Source organism: Callionymus lyra, chromosome 4, assembly GCF_982586985.1.
Source record: "Callionymus lyra chromosome 4, fCalLyr1.hap1.1, whole genome shotgun sequence".
Lineage (NCBI taxonomy): Eukaryota > Metazoa > Chordata > Actinopteri > Syngnathiformes > Callionymidae > Callionymus > Callionymus lyra.
Window position 1 is genome coordinate 24,432,171 of NC_141821.1, and position 12,794 is coordinate 24,444,964.

Genomic DNA, 12,794 nt, shown 5'->3' on the forward strand with positions numbered 1-12,794 from the left:
AGCTTGATGGACAGACGACGGGTCGGCGCTTCGATTTTTGGCTCATCATCGTTATGGATTCCTCATCACAGTGGCATAGTTACCATGACGATACAGCATCCCTGGCTTTGATTGACACTCGCTGACTCGTGCTGGGCGTCTTGAGCTGAATGTTTGAACTGATCACAACTTAGGGTATCGTTTTCATTTTAGTTTGGTTGAGCTCATTAGAGGAAAGGTTCTCTCACCGAGCAGCTGACACACACACACAAAGTATTGATTTTTATATCGAGCCTACTGCAGGAGGATGATCGCCTCCACTCAGAACCAGACACACACCACTTAGTGCTGATTAACACACGCACGCACACACACACAGAAAGCCTACCTGATTCAATCTACAGATAATTTGCTTTCTCAACAATATTCAGCTTACACACACAAAACACACGATCTCACACACCCACACGGATAGAGACTCTGGCACACAAATGCCTAATAAACATGCAAACACACTTCCATAGACATAGACCCACAAATGCACTCACAGACATTATTTGAACATAAGTACTATCTCACAGACATTCACTCACTGGCACACAGGGACACATATTTACAGTGACACACACACAAAGACATACACTCATAGACATGGTAACAGAGACACACACACTTACAGTCACAGACTCACATCCACAGAACGTACACACACCAATTCACACGGACCCAAAATACTCTCACAAAGACACAGAAAGAGACTAACACATACACATTCACACAGTCCCCAAAGGGAACACAATCCTATAGAAACACTCACACAGATAGTCATAAATAGACATACATAGAGACACAAAATCAGTTACACACTCAAACACAGACTTTAAAATGGACTCACACTCACATATACACTCAAACAGACACAAACACATTCACAGACAGAGACAAAAACTCGGCAAAGTGAAATCGGCAAAAAAATTACAGACACAGTCACAGAGACACTCACTCACAGAGACACTCACACAATTACAGACACACACTCAAAGAGACACAGTCACACAATTAAAGGCACTTACACACTATTACAGACACAGTCACAGGGACGCACACTCACACAATTACAGACATGTTTACAGAGACACTGTCACACAAATAAAGGCACTGTGACAGTTACACACACTCACAGAGACACAGTCACACAATTACAGACACAGTCACACAATTACAGACACAGTCACACAATTACAGACACAGCCACAGAGAGAGAGACTCAGACTAAGTGGGTCAGAAAAGTGATGGTGGAGTGAAGAACTGTCCAGGACTCGCTCGGATCAACCGACATCAGTAGCAACACATCAGGTGACACTGCCCACACTAGGGGGCGCCGCGAGGGAACATATGGAGGAAGAACTTCTCGTCGACAGTTTTTATTAAAGGTAAAAGCAGCCGATGTCGTTTCCATGGCGATGCAAGTCCATCATTAGAAACAAACATTTCAGGCCTAGGGTCAAAGGTCAAATTTCCAATGGCCCACCTGGTCTTCAGAGTTTCATAAAAATTTCTAAAAGTGTCAGACTAAAAGCAGGTCACATGGTCAGTGATGTCATCACACCTCCAGTTGCCACTGCTGCTCCAACGAAGAGTCACAGATGGACACGATCACATGACCTTTGGGTCCCACCGGCTGGACCACGGAGAGACACTGACCCACGGAGACCTGGTAGACCCGCGGAGAGGACTGTGGATCGGAGTGAACGGTCAGTGTTTGTGTGTGTGTGTGTGGCGGGAGGGGAGGGGGACATGCTCACCCCAAGACTCCACTGTTGTGACCCCCCAGACCCGTGACACTTCATCAGCCTCGGGGGATCAAAGGTTCGGACCTCGGAAACATCCAGACACAGCAGACCAGCGAGGACCAGCTGCCCTTCCTGGTCATAGACCCAGTCCTGCACACACACACACATTCTCAACAGCTCTCCCTCTGCAGGTCAGCTCTGAGACCACTCACCTGTTCAGGTTCTTGGGGGTCACATGGCCTTAAAACCACGGCGCCGCCCTTCTGGCTGGGTCGGCCCTGCGCGACCAGACACAACTGTGTCGCCAGGTTACGTAGCTGAAAAAGAAGTGAACATACGTGACCTGGTGAGAGGGGTGGGGTGTGTTTGGGGGGGGGGGGGGGGTTCTGGGTCAGTACCCGCCCTCGCTGCAGCACTTTGGGTCTCCTCAGGTTCTTGTTGACAAACAGCTGATGCTTGTTGCCGCTGCTGACCGTCAGCATCTCCGGGTACACGTTGTCCAGGTACCAGCGGAACGAGTGACACCGAAGCCGCTTCCTCAACGCCACGCGCTCGCTGATGTCACCGAAGTTCTGTCCCCTGAGCTCCGGCCGCAGGGTCAGGTACTGCTCCTGAGGAGGCAGGAAGGAAGTGATGGGGGAGCGGAGCTGGAGGAGACGACCTTACCTTGTACTCGTCCATCCAGACGTGCGCCAGACGTAGAGAATTGTGGGCCATCGTGTCCTGACCGCCCGGCGAGCCGTAGGGCCGCCTCTTCCTGAAGATGTGTCCGACTCTGGAGCACGGCAGGATGAGCAGCTGACCGCCACACATCCAGACCTGACCGCAGAAGGTACGACTCACGACGGGATCGAGACTCCGCTCAGAGGACAAGCTGGGTCACTACAAACCTGGACTTACCCTGAAGGAGATCTCCAAGTTCTCTCCGCCCCAAATATCCATGCCGGCGTCGTACTGCCCGAGCTCCTCGAAGTACTTCCTGTCCATGGCAAAGAGGCCGCCGGCCATCGTAGGAGACCTGCAGGACAGTGTTGGTCACCTGACTAGTTTGCGCGAGGAAGGCGCCGTATGCGCACCTGATTGGAGCGGTGGCATCCTGGGGACCCGTGAACTGTGACGGGGGGAGGGGGTCCCACTTAAAGTGCAGCCCCCAGTTGAAGCCCCCCCTGACCAGAGGGGACGGGGAGTAGACCAGTGTGTCGGCGGAGATGATGTCGATGATGGGACACACCACACTCCGGGGCTTTGACTTGATGGACGTCAGGAGAGGCTGCAGCCAAACCTGGTTCACCTCACAGTGGCTGTCCAGGAAGACCAGGACCTCACCTGCAGCAGGTACACTGTTACTCCTCAAACATGCACACACAAACATACACAAGCTACCCCTGGCGTGTGATGCTCCAATCATCCTCCCTCTGATGAGACCTTCTCTCTTCTGGTTCCTCACAAGCTTGACCTTCGAGGAGAAGTTCTGACCGACGTACCGATCAAGTGGCTCCTGCAACTCAACTGAAATGGAATTTCTTGAGGTCACGTTCGTTTTCACCGTCATCTTCTTCATCATACCGAGGTCACTGTGGTCATCCACCAGGACGATCTGGTGCAGGAGATTTTGAGGAGTCCGATCCAGAACGCTGTGGACGGTCCTGACCAGCGCCGAAAAAGCCTCATTGTAGAAACAGATGACCACACTGGCGGACGGCAAGTCAGTCGGATACACAATATCCTGACACCTGTCGGGCAGAAGCATGTGCTCAGTTTTCGGTGACTTAGGGGATTGTGTGTGTGTGTGTGTGTGTGTGTGTGTGTTGCACTCTCACTGTGTGTCTCTGGTGTCTGGGAGTTCTCTGTGAGCTCCTAGTCGTGTTGAGATCAGGACGTTGAAGGCGTGACGATGATACCCAGTGTCCCTCAACTCCTGGTCAGCCACATTGAAAATCATCCCTGCTCAACACACACACACATTCATATACAAATCATAGATACACACCTCACTCATGCAGAAAATACACACCAACACAATGCAAGACTCACCCATCTCTGCAGGAAGCTCGGCCCCCTTACTATCTGCCTTGAGTCTCTGTGCCACCCTCCGCCCCGACACCCCCTCCGCCGACGACAGAGTGTGCCGGTGAACTGGTCTCCTCGCCTGGCCCGGTTCTGTCGCCATGGTGAAGTAGAGGAAGAGGAGCAGGGACCAGGTCACTGAGGTCACCAGACAGCCATAGCAGAAGTACCGAAGGGTGGCACTCCCCATGACGGCCGACAGCGCTCGCTTTACATCACCCGGCTGGAGAGAGAGACACACTACATATGGATTTATTTGGCTTGATATTTTACTTCTGCCGCCATATTTACTTGTAGGCACTTTTGCACCTTTCTCAACAAACGCCGAGTCTGCGATATTTGAAATGTATAGGAACCTGCCTGTGCTAATAAAGTTAGTTTTGTCTTTCTAAAGTGATATAAATATTATTAGATTATTAGTGGTCACAGGTACAGATTGACAGCTGAGAAAACATTGAAGAGTCTGTGACAGTTTTGTCTACGTTATTACCACAGAGTTTAACTGCCTGTCTTCTCCGTTATATCTGAATACACGATCATATACTTCACGTCTGCGTCAACTGGTGTCAACTGGTGTCAGAGGGTCCTCGGTCCGCTCAGATGGACTGGGTTCAGCTCAACGAACGTCCGGTTCCGTGACAGCGGTCAGGTGAGAGTCAGGTGGATGTGATCACCTGGTTAATGATTCATCACAAACTTTCTGCTCCGAAACTAGTCTTTAGTTTCTTTTACTTCTCATCTTAGACCCATTGGAACGATTCAACGGAAACATGTCTATTTGTGTACCTGTGGGAGTTGACTTGACTGACGCAGACTGGATCCTGGATCTGATCAGCTATTGATCCGTTAATTGAAGTCGACTCAGCCAATTACTGACTCGTCTGCTCCCAAACTGGAACAATGCTAATGCTAGCTACAGTTAGCTCCACAAAACGCGTCACTGCAGCCTCTCTCGGTTAAAAAGCGCTTGTCGTTGGCTCCATCCCAACGGTCACTCACCTCATATTTGGTTCGGTACCGGCTCGTCGGCTTCAACCGGTTCGACGCCGGTCTGTGTGTGCGCAGACCTGATTTCTCAAGTTGTGACCCAGCCAACAACACTTCCGGTACTCGCCTTCACAATAAAAAGTTCCCGTACTCCGAAACGGAAGTTTGGAAACAACTTTGATGTTTATGACGCTACAAAGTTGAACATTATTGACGTATGCTCAACTTCAGACTGTTAATGATTGTTGCACGTGCCATTTTGAAATTTTAATATCTTGATATATTGAAAATGGGATGATGGATGATAGACAGGTGAGAGTGGATTCGCCTTTTCTTTATTTTTGAAACGAACAAACGAGTTACCCATAATCCATACTTTTTAAATATGTACTGCCACCTACTGAGATAAACAGTTGTATAAAAAAAAAACTACTATAATAAAGTAAGTAAGTAAGTAATTTTTATTTGTATAGCGCTTTTCCAGACCAGTGTCACAAAGCTCTTTAACAATCAAAACAATATTCAATAAAGTATATACTTTAAGTAATGGTTCATATTTGTTTCATACTTTCTGTATGTATTGGTTTGATTTGAAACAATAGGTAATCCTGTTGTAAATATTTCTCTCTATTCTTTTAACAATGTTTTTCACCTGCCCAGAAATTAACAGTTTCCACATGACTACGGTGGCCTTGTCATAAGCCAGGCTTAGACCTGACTGACCTCAGTAATTTCAGGCCTATTTCTAAACTCCCTTTCTTGTCCAAGGTCTTGGAGAAGGTGGTGTCTGAGCATCTGTCATTATTGTGTCCAGTGTCATCATGATGTCGGCTGATTCGGGTAAACACACTGATCTGGTTCTCTTGGATCTGTCCTCAGCCTTTGACACAGTTGATCACCAGATCCTGCTGAGAAGATTGAGGGATGAAGTGGGACTGTCTGGGTCTGTGTTACAATGGTCCTCATCATACCTTTCTGAATCGGCAGATCTGTTGTGTGGAGTTCCTCAAGGTTCTGTTCTGGGTCCATTGTTTTTGCTGTACTTGATCCCCTTGAGTAAACTACTGTCCATCATGGATGATGACAGTCATCCTCTGAACACTGTCATCAGAGAGCAGAGAGCAGATGAAGCACAAATGCTCCTTCCCAGATGCAAAACAAATAGACTCAAGGACTCATTCATTCCTCGGGCTAATCAATTGTACAATTCTGAGTTCGGGGGCAGGAGTGGAGTAAAAGTATCATGATGTTCTGTTCTATGTTAATCTTTGTATCCTTTTTCTTTGTTATTTTTCTTTGATCTATGTTCTTTATCTTTAGACTTAGATTGTATCATCTTGTTCTTTCTCTTTATTTCTCTTTGTTCTTGTTCTCATTTTATTTTGATAGTTTTTTATGAAAAATTGCTGTATTTGCTGTGGCTAATTTGGAAAAAAACAATTTTCAATAAAATTCTACCTAACCTAAAATCATTCAGAGATTTCCTGATGTTTCTTATCACATCTTTGCTGATGACATCCAGCTCTACTGCTCTTTTGATCCAACTGAGCCCCAGAGGCTGAACAGCTTAGTCAATTGTTTAATATACATCAACAATGGCTGAGTGAAAACACATTGCAGCTAAATGTGGACAAAACTGAAACTCTGATTATTGCTCCTGATGATAAGGTTCCAGGGTTGAGTCAGTACTTGGGTGACTTAGGTCAGTCTGTCAAAGACAGGCCTGAGAAACCTGGGTGTTGTATTTGATAAAAAACATGTCTCTAGTTCAACACTGCTTCCTTCAACTGAGAGAAATCTCACAACTTAGGAAAATGTTGTCACAACATGATCTGGAGCTTGTAATCGCCTGCAGTTGATACAAACTCTGCAGCAAGAATTCTGACCAGCTCTAGTAGAATAACTCACATTTCTCTGTCCTTAAAACTCTTCACTGGCTGCCAGTTTCTTTCAGGATCAACTTTAAAATTCTGGTTCTTACTTTCAGATCTATTCATGGTCAGGCTCTTCCTTGCATCACTGATCTGATCCAGCCTTACACCCCAGCTCGGGCTCCGAGGTCTCTGGATCAGAATCTGCTGATGGTTTCTCGCACACGGTTCAGGACAAGAGGAGAGAAATCCTTCCAGGCTGTTGCTCCTAAGCTTTGGAACGATCTTCCTCTCTCTCTGTCTTTGATGGATCTACTGACTCCTTCAAGAAACATCTTAAGACAATTTTATTTGTTCAGGCTTTTCCTTGATTTTCTGGAACTCTTGTGTTGTTCTCGGTGTTATCTTGATCTTATAAGTATATATTTTATTGAGTATCGTTTTGATTTTTTAAGCGCTTTGTGACCCTGGTCTGGAAAAGCGCTATACAAATATAAATTACTTACTTGTGCGATGACCACACTCAACATTTGAAAACTTGTGACATAGTTGCCATTAATTGGAATAAACCAGCATGTATGACATTTCTTTAGTGTCAAATCGTGCACGCAAAAAGCTCACCATCAAACTGCAAAAAGACCCCAAGACTATTCCCTGGCACCCAGGTCCTTCATGAAAGTGTGTGGAGACAGCCCTGGAAGCACGAAGGGAGTAAAGATCTGGGACTATCTGGTCGACTAGTTGATCCTCAAAAAGTCAGAGGCAGAAAACAGCCGTCACACACAGAAAGTGTTGTATCTGCTTGCCACTCTGGGATTCATTGGGAACCCAATCAAGAAGGTACACACAGTTGCTGAAAGGTAAGTCAGAGCCAGGACTAGGATTGCAAAACAATTCCATCCCACTCAGCTCTTGCAGAGATGGAAAAGGGTAAGCAAATCACATTCTCAGCAGAACGAGATTCCGCTGCCGTTCTGGTCTGTAACTGTTGCAGTCATCTCCCACTTCAGATCTCCTGTGAAAATGGTAGTTGTGTGTCGTTTAATTAGTTCTGTATAGAATAATGTAGTTGTGCAGTTTATTTAGTTGAGCATAGATTATTGTAGTTGTGTGTTAAGAATTGTAGTTCGTTTTTTATATGAATTTATATTATAAATATTAATGTAGTTGTGTGCTATTTAATGTATTATTGTAGTTGTGTATAGAATAAAGTAGTTGTGTATAGATTGTTGTGGTTTAGTATATACTTCAGACTGACAATTTTCAATGTAAAATACTTTATTGAATGTTTCTACACTTTTCACAATTTTCCCGAAATAGACATGGACTGAAAAAAAGCACGGTCGCAGTGACAGACTGAAGGAGGCCAGCAGGAGGCGCTGTGGTCAAGACTATGTTACAGATATTTACAGTTGTGTCTGAAAAGTAACTAATAAATAAAAACAACACATGATTGTGTTTAGTGCAATCTAGAAAATAATTTCACTTCCTGTCTGAGGACCAGCCTCTTTGTTAGCTCCATCCCTCCTGCCAATCACCTAAGGTCCGCCCAGTGACCTCCGACCCATAATATCTCATCAACTTCTTCAACAATTATCATAACTCTTTATTTAGTTCATCCACTTGCGACAGTTGAAAGCTCCACAGTGACAAGGAATCTTGTGTTGGTCGTCCTCCAGGTCGAACTTGTAGTCGTACGAAAGCTGAGGAACAGACGGATGAACAGAAGGTAAGAGGGGAAGTAAGGAAGAAAGACACACACACGGGGACAAAGACAACAAACCTCTTCTCCTCTCTGGATGCGTCTGCAGGAGCTGATGACGATCTTGTTCTCCTTCTCCACCGTCACCACCTCGGTGATGCAGTTAGGAGCACAACAGTGGTTGATGTACCTGTCAATCAAAAGAGCGGGTTTAAGGAAAAAAACGTCCAATTATTTCGAGGGGACGGAGCCTGACGTCACCTTGCGGGGCCTCCAGCGATGGTGGCGTCGATCACATAGTCGCTGTCGATTCGAAACATGTACACGCCGCGGTTCTACACAAACGCATGTTAGTGTGTCTTTGACTCGACGTGCACGTGCGTACGTGAACACGTTACCTGGGACTCGTACAGTCGCTCCTTCCTGTTCGCGACTTCACTCCTGATGATGGCGCCGATGTACTCGATGACCATGGTGTTCTTCTCGATGTCCCTGGCCGCATACAGCCCCAGACCCTGAACACACGACACACCCGGTTACCGGTCAAACTCGCCCTCTCTGTCCATGTCCACTCCGGCCCAACTCACCTGGATCCGGGAACGAGCCAGGTACACGTTACTCTTCCACTCCACCTTCATGCGGCGGTACTGAGATGACTTCGAGTGTCGACCCTGGTGGGCGGCGGCTACAGATTCGCCCGGCGACAGGGACAGGACTCCCGGGACCAGACCCACGATGGAGCCCACCGAGCCCTGACACCGTGGAGCCATGCTGGTCAGCAGGTTGGGCCTGTCAATCATTCAATATTCCTCATATTAATGACCTCATCAGGGGGGTTGTGGGGGCACATACCTCTTGGCTTGTCCCACTCTGGCCTCTGATCTGGCCGACCCGGAAGGGTTAAAGGCCAGCGGCGCCTCCATCATCGGATTTCTGCCAAAGCGGAAGTTGTAACGCACGCAGGACTCCACCCCGGGTAGCTGGGCGCACACACAGAGAGGTCACAGAGAGGTCACAGAGAGGTCAGGGAATAACCAGGTCAGGGTGTAGGACGAGTGAACACCTACCGACTCAATGATGCGACAGACGGCAGGCGTGGTCAGACCGAACAGCTCCTCCCCCTTCAGGAAGAGCGGGAAGAGCTTCAGAGTTCCACTGGGGGGGCGCAGCCGGGCCACTGGGTCCAAGACCTGATCCCACACATCTGAGGGTGCCAAAATGGGGTCAGCTGGAGTAACAGGAACATTCCCGACCAATGGCGACCTCTTACCTTTAGCAGTAGAGGCGGTCAAGGTGAGGTTATCAAACCCTGTCTCCACGATCGTCAACCTGAAGACGGGACGCCCGTCCTGCTCGCCCACCGAGCACACGTACCTACATCTCCTGCAGGAAGCACATGGTTAAAGCTGCCCCGCCGACTAAACATGCCCTTTTCACACACCTGTTGCAGTGCCGGGTGCTCCAGTAGAGTCGTTGGGTTTGGAATCCGACAGGGAAAATGGCTTCTTGATTGTGGAAGGCGTCCATTTGGTGGGGGAGGAGTCGGCCCACCGCCCTGAACAACATGGCGCCCACCCTGAAAGTGTGCTGGGCGTCGCTCCGCTGGACCAGAGCTGCGATCTGTCGCGCCTCATCTCGCTGCACGAAAACTCGACGGAACACTGAGAAGCAGCGCAGCTCCGAGTTGTACGGGTCACAGATGTCCGGGGGAGTGGAGGAGTGAGGGTCCGCCCAGGGCCGGTGCTGCTGGCAGAGCATGGTCTTGTCCTGCAGGGGGCAGCAAAGAGATTTAGTCCTCACACATTATCAGAACAACTAGACATATTGTATTAGTGGTAGCATCTGAGGCAGGTTTAGGACACAAGTAAATAATCGCTCATGATCTTGGTCAAAGGGTGCTACACTACCAAAACCACAACAGGGGAAGCGTTGTAGGTTAAGTTCCACTGTGGGAATATTTACAGAATCATCTCCACCTCCTGAAGAGATTAACCTATGATAGAGAAGGTGAATTGGCCCCCAGCAAATTACAACACAACAACCTACACCTCGACAGAATTTTTAGAACCCACGTTGGCAGGAACAACTCAAACAAGTGAAAGGAAAATTCACAGTAACAACACTCCCCTTCACTATGGCCAGAGAACGCATAGGTGTGGAGGAAAATAAAAGCCCAAGTGAAACTCCTGGGGCCTCATGTACCAAAAGTGTGAGCCGACAAAAAAGGTGCCAAAGTACTTTTCCACAAGGAATCGTGAGAGTAAGAGTACATCTATAACTTGATGAACACAGGATTCAGAGTTGCATGAAGTTGAAGGACCGGACCCCAGTTTAACCCCTGAGGGTCATCCATTGCTCTCTCACCTTGAAGAATGTGCAGTGAGCCTGGAGCGCGCAGGCGAAGTGGTAGGTGTTGGTGCATCGAAGCCGGTTGCAGCCACTCGTGGCGCCGCCCTGTTGGCAATGGGCACAGCGCAGTGCAAGGCCTCGCCGCAGCGCAAGTTCCACGTTGATCAGAGCTCCTGCTTGAGTTTCATACACCTCGCTCGACCACAGGGCACAGTTCAGGTGGACCTGCAGAGAAAGACCATTAGTAAAGGAACTGGACAACACCAGTGCAGACCTGAATACCCACCCATAAGTCCAGATCAATGTTCAGCAGCCTGGCGGGTCCGTCTGTCCGCCCGTCGCCTTGATGGCGACAGAAGCAACATTTGCGCATGTCCCTGGGCGGAGGGTCTGGAATAACACGCGTTCCAAACTTCTGCAACAACACATCCACCTCCTCCTCCATTGGCAGGGCAACCCTCTGGTCTGGAGGGCACGGACCCCTGGAAGACAGGACAAGCTAGCATCCACCGATATAAGCCCTCAAAAGAGACTCACCTTGTAAGGGTGATGCCGACACTCCAGCGTTTCCAGCTGCAACCTTTCATCCTCTTGCCATGACGAGCCAGTGGCTCATCAACACCAGACACTGTGCGGGGGCGGGGCTTGAGCTTCAGCGTCACCTGAGAGTGAGTGAAGTCAGTGACAGAACTGGAGCATGATAGGAGACATACTCACCTTTAGGCTGTCCAGTTGAGGTCTCGTCTCCTTGGTGATGGACGAGGCAGATGGGAAAGAGATGGGTGGAGTGGCTGGAGAGGTTGGGGAGGTCACGGGTAGCGAATTGGCAGCCATGGGGGTCACATTTGTGAGGTACCGGTGCTGGACAGCTGGGAGGGCGGTCTAAACCCATTCATACAAAGCATACGTTTTATTTACATCCTGGACATGACGTCGCACATAAAAACCAACCCTTTTCCTCATCGCTCCACCTCTCACAGTAGAGAGACAACATCTCTCAAGTTGCCATCCTCCCCAACTAATGTGAAAACAACTCTCCTGAGTCACTCACATGTTTCACATGTTAAATTCTTCCTCTCGAAGATGCAGTAAGTCTCTCATCATGACCATGTTTTGAACGCATTACTTTATGTTATGTTCTTTAAGTTCAGCGATTCCCTTGGAGGGGGAGACTACCAGGATTGATAATGCGCAGTGACAATCCTCGATGCTTGACCAATTACAGCACAGTGGGTGTGGTTATGATAAACAAGATTTCATCTCCAGAAAAACAAGTGTTTTAAGTGGGCAGGGCTTAAGCACATTTTCTAATGTAAATATTTAAATTGAAAGAGAGTTTTGTACCAACAGACACATACTGATGAGAAGAATCGAGGTCCAAGATCTCTTCAAGAGACACTCAAATCTACATATTAGTTGATATAATATGTATTATTATCATTATATATATTAGTTACTTTAAGTGAATAAAGACCGTCAGTACAAAATATTGGAAATCTGCGATCAACATTAACTAAAGTATACGCAGGCGGTATGGTTGACTTGGTTTGCCCTGTTTTAATAGCAACCCAATTAGGACAAAAAACTGGGTATATAGTAGTGTAGTACGTGATCTGGGAAAAACAGGGATCATTTGTCAGTGCGCGTTTCATTCAAAAACCCAACTTCATACCATCTAGCGGTTAAAATCCAGTTTACTATAAAAGGTGTTCTATAAAGCAAAATGTCCAGATGTCTAGAGTAAATGTTTTTTCTTTACTATTTTAATTGTTAATGGTGATAATGCTTATTTTATTGGACAAACATCTTTAAGCCTGTGTAATCTTTTGTTGGACTGATTACATTGCTATTGACTTGAAAAGAGCTTTGATTATTGGTCTTTTTGATAGATTTGCTGGATCATTAGAAGTGAATTGTTGCTTGAATGTGTATGTGTGATTCAGTATGATTCTCAAGCCATGGTATCATATTGATTATGGGGTGTATTAAGTTTGGTCAGAAAATGGTTGATATTGAATAACCACACAAACAATAGATGTTACTTTA

The 12,794-nt window shown here is 47.3% G+C and overlaps 2 protein-coding genes and 1 long non-coding RNA gene across 5 annotated transcripts in view; all 3 read right to left on the reverse strand.

Moving 5' to 3' along the window:
- Positions 1-1,387: 1,387 nt before the first annotated feature.
- On the reverse strand, positions 1,388-4,940 carry galnt11 (UDP-N-acetyl-alpha-D-galactosamine:polypeptide N-acetylgalactosaminyltransferase 11 (GalNAc-T11)). Of its 2 annotated transcripts, none has more exons than XM_087789285.1 (12): positions 4,839-4,940; positions 3,807-4,062; positions 3,593-3,716; positions 3,339-3,505; positions 3,156-3,281; positions 2,849-3,098; positions 2,673-2,790; positions 2,439-2,591; positions 2,171-2,383; positions 1,985-2,089; positions 1,785-1,922; positions 1,388-1,714 (listed from the first exon to the last, which is right to left on the reverse strand). In XM_087789285.1, exons 2-12 carry the CDS (start codon positions 4,027-4,029, stop codon positions 1,583-1,585), a joined length of 1,749 nt encoding a protein of 582 aa, XP_087645411.1. In that variant the 5' UTR covers positions 4,030-4,062; positions 4,839-4,940; the 3' UTR covers positions 1,388-1,582. The 2 variants fall into 2 exon arrangements, with proteins under 2 accessions (XP_087645411.1, XP_087645412.1); XM_087789286.1 differs by having other exon boundaries at positions 3,807-4,079; positions 4,839-4,926.
- Positions 4,941-5,144: 204 nt separating this feature from the next.
- LOC148082172 (uncharacterized) lies at positions 5,145-6,258 on the reverse strand. The gene is made up of 2 exons (XR_015710834.1): positions 5,798-6,258; positions 5,145-5,731 (listed from the first exon to the last, which is right to left on the reverse strand). It is a non-coding gene; the product is annotated as an uncharacterized LOC148082172 (long non-coding RNA).
- A 1,699-nt stretch (positions 6,259-7,957) lies between these two features.
- Positions 7,958-12,794, reverse strand: part of LOC148082173 (histone-lysine N-methyltransferase 2C-like) — a 35,639-nt gene continuing 30,802 nt past the window's right edge. For both annotated transcript variants that reach the window (XM_087789287.1, XM_087789288.1), the window contains 13 exons: positions 11,466-11,630; positions 11,286-11,410; positions 11,035-11,230; positions 10,764-10,973; positions 9,841-10,166; positions 9,670-9,782; positions 9,467-9,603; positions 9,252-9,379; positions 8,987-9,188; positions 8,798-8,914; positions 8,661-8,734; positions 8,481-8,589; positions 7,958-8,400 (listed from right to left, as the gene is read on the reverse strand). In XM_087789287.1, the coding sequence (XP_087645413.1) occupies positions 8,308-8,400; positions 8,481-8,589; positions 8,661-8,734; positions 8,798-8,914; positions 8,987-9,188; positions 9,252-9,379; positions 9,467-9,603; positions 9,670-9,782; positions 9,841-10,166; positions 10,764-10,973; positions 11,035-11,230; positions 11,286-11,410; positions 11,466-11,630 (1,995 nt within the window). In that variant the 3' untranslated portion in view covers positions 7,958-8,307. The remainder of the gene's footprint in view (positions 8,401-8,480; positions 8,590-8,660; positions 8,735-8,797; positions 8,915-8,986; positions 9,189-9,251; positions 9,380-9,466; positions 9,604-9,669; positions 9,783-9,840; positions 10,167-10,763; positions 10,974-11,034; positions 11,231-11,285; positions 11,411-11,465; positions 11,631-12,794) is intronic.

Bases quoted from the DNA above. Each gene is read 5' to 3' on its own strand.
- galnt11 (XM_087789285.1), bottom strand. From the start codon at position 4,029: ATGGGGAGTGCCACCCTTCGGTACTTCTGCTATGGCTGTCTGGTGACC. The intron at 2,791-2,848 runs GTGCGCATACGG...ACTGTCCTGCAG, and splicing joins GATGCCACCGCTCCAATCAG to GTCTCCTACGATGGCCGGCG. The intron at 2,384-2,438 runs GTAAGGTCGTCT...CTGCCTCCTCAG, and splicing joins TCTGGATGGACGAGTACAAG to GAGCAGTACCTGACCCTGCG.